Source organism: Erigeron canadensis, chromosome 2 (assembly GCF_010389155.1).
Source record: "Erigeron canadensis isolate Cc75 chromosome 2, C_canadensis_v1, whole genome shotgun sequence".
Taxonomy (NCBI): Eukaryota; Viridiplantae; Streptophyta; class Magnoliopsida; order Asterales; family Asteraceae; genus Erigeron; species Erigeron canadensis.
In genome coordinates, this window is record NC_057762.1 from 33444208 (window position 1) to 33446938 (window position 2731).

At 35.3% G+C, this 2731-nt stretch overlaps 1 protein-coding gene across 1 annotated transcript; it reads right to left on the reverse strand.

The window, feature by feature from the left end:
* Positions 1-1465: 1465 nt before the first annotated feature.
* LOC122589905 (transcription factor CYCLOIDEA-like) lies at positions 1466-2482 on the reverse strand. The gene has a single exon (XM_043762235.1). It carries the CDS (start codon positions 2480-2482, stop codon positions 1466-1468), a length of 1017 nt encoding a protein of 338 aa, XP_043618170.1.
* Positions 2483-2731: the final 249 nt, after the last annotated feature.

Sequence of the window (2731 nt, forward strand, 5' to 3'; positions counted from 1 at the left end):
TGATCACCGAATGTTCGGGAAAAAAAAATGTTGGTTGCTATTATATGTTAGTGTAGCAGTGGATCAGTTGCTAGACAAAAAAGACTACAAATTAATTTAATGTATATATCTTAACATGCAGCACCATAAGTAGAGAGACGTACGATGAATGCTGAAAAGAAAAGGATGTTTTCCCCAAAGGTAGATCATCGACAAGCAGGGTAGTAATGTTCATAAAAAAGTTAAGTTTCATCTATTTCAGAACTTGTCATACAATTTCCAAATTGACATAATTAATTTTATATGTATGTATGTATGTTATAAAAAAGTAAATTTAGTTAGAGAACACCGGCCATATGAACTTTTCACTTCGATCATCTCTATCTCTATATAACTACTATCAGATCGATTAACAACTCGCGATCGAGGAGCCTACCCTTGTTGAATCTTCAATTCAAAGGAGGAGATTCAATTCATCCTTTGATCTATATATAATTAAGTGGATTTAGAAAGAATTATTTTTTAAATGTAGCGATGGAGGATGTATTGAATCAAAGTAGCTAGTGATGATCAAATAAGGGCTTTGGTAATTTCAGCATAATATATATATACACACATTATAATGAAAATTTGAATCTAACTTATGATCCCAAGAACAAAACGGATGAAATCCAAATTATCATCGATAAATCCAGAAAAGTGTACACTAGCAACACGCGCTGAAGCCAAACATTACATTTGCAATAATAGAAGATACAATTGAAAGTATTTTCGATCATTTCCTTAGATATGGCCGGGTAGAATTAATGTATCTGTGATACTCATCTAATACAACCACATCAGTTAGCAAAATGCATATTGTGGAACTTAACGTGTTCCAGCCTTTCACGCATTCAATCGACTAGCTAGAAGATAATTTCTATGGTAACTCGATCGACAGAATCAAATTCATATTTCATTACAATACGACTTTAACATATGACAACATTAATCGAACTGAGCAAGATAAAGAAAATGTGAACAAACATATCACAAAGTCTAAATTTGCACCACAATTATATGTTTCGATCGATCAACTGCAAAATGTAAAACTGATGGATCTTATGACCCACTTTCTTTTTAAACAAATTCAAGCTATCTAACCAATAAAAAAAATAACGAAAAAAATTAATCCATTACAAGGAAACAAAATATTTCAACAAATCAAGTTTTGTTAAATTTTAATCACAACCAATATGGACTTACATCCTTACAATTAATCCGATCCAGCTCCATCAAACAAATTATTCTTGGTAGGGATCACCAAATCGGTCGCTGGCTGATCAAAAGGTCGACCCAATGATGATTTTATCACTCATAGTTCTGAAATCGAAAACAAACATAAATCATCAATAATCTGCAGGAAAATGCAAGATTTGTGTGTCTGTTTAAGAATGAATATTTAATGCACCTCTTGTGGATCTAAACCCTGCAGCTAGCTCACAAACTAGTGCAAATTTAGGAAGCTTGTGTACTTGATTTGGGAGCTTAAATCGTTTGGCATAAGGTTCTGCGGATAACCATACAAAACCGCGGATGGCATTGAAATCTTTGGCCCCGTGACGTATTCACAAATCCTGCCCCCATTATGCTCGCTACTTTGTGTCTCAATTTGAGTACTCCAAAAGGTCGATTGTGAGGTGACGTTTAATGGGCTCACCGGACGGTAACAGTCATCCAAGACTTTCTTTGACTCATTATCAAGCTTTTTAGTGTGCAATTTCTCTTTTGTTCTTTCCCTAGCTCTTGCTCTTGCCGCGGCCCTTGACTGATTCACATCAAGTCCAGATTTGTATTTTCGCATCGCTTTTTTCTTTCTTACATCGACATACTTGAGTGACGACGACGTCTTCTTTTCCTCCTCTTCATCATCATCTAATCCTCTTTTGATGGTTTCCTGAAAAACAACTTCACATTGGTCAGTAGCACCGGAAGAAGAACATTGTTTCATTTCTTCAACCAAATCCCTAATTGCGGTTCTCGATTTATTAAACAGCCAATCAAGGGTTTTGCTTGCTTTATCAAACCCTAACAAATCTTGAAGATAAAAAAACTTTCTTGCAACCTCAATCGACAATCTCACCCTCCTGTCTCTCGGGCCTTGAGCCGTGTGGATCTTACTATGACCATGTTTTTTAATGTTTGGCATTTTCTTCTTAGAGGCGGGGTAGATTACCGACTCCAAAAGATTACTATTATCATCACAATATTGGAACGCGGATCGTTTACTAAGCATCTCCTGCTGCCTATTAATCACGGTATTGTCTGTGACAACCGGACAATTAGGAGCATGAAAAAAACAATCCCCAGTGACAAAGTGGTTGTTATTGTGGTTTAAGTTAGGGTTGGGGTGGTTGAAATGAACACCATCTTTTTCAAGGTCAAAGAAAGAGCTAGAAGAAGAAGAAGAAGGGAAGACATGAATGGTTGAAGGAAACTGTTGAAAAGGATTTGATGAAAACATTGAGTATCTAGAAAATCAATCTAGGAACAAAATCTGGAAAAAAGATTTCTTTTAATAATTAAATAAGAAGATTGTCCATAGGTTCATTGATTCAATTATAAAAGTATGGTGGGTGGTTTGAATCCCTCTCCTTCTAAATTGGCTGCCTTTGCACAGTGCATATCTTCCTTTTTAGGGCACAATTTAAGTACTTCTGTTCATTCCCAAAAATGAAAAGTTCTGTTATTTTTAAATGAAGTTCCTTTTATC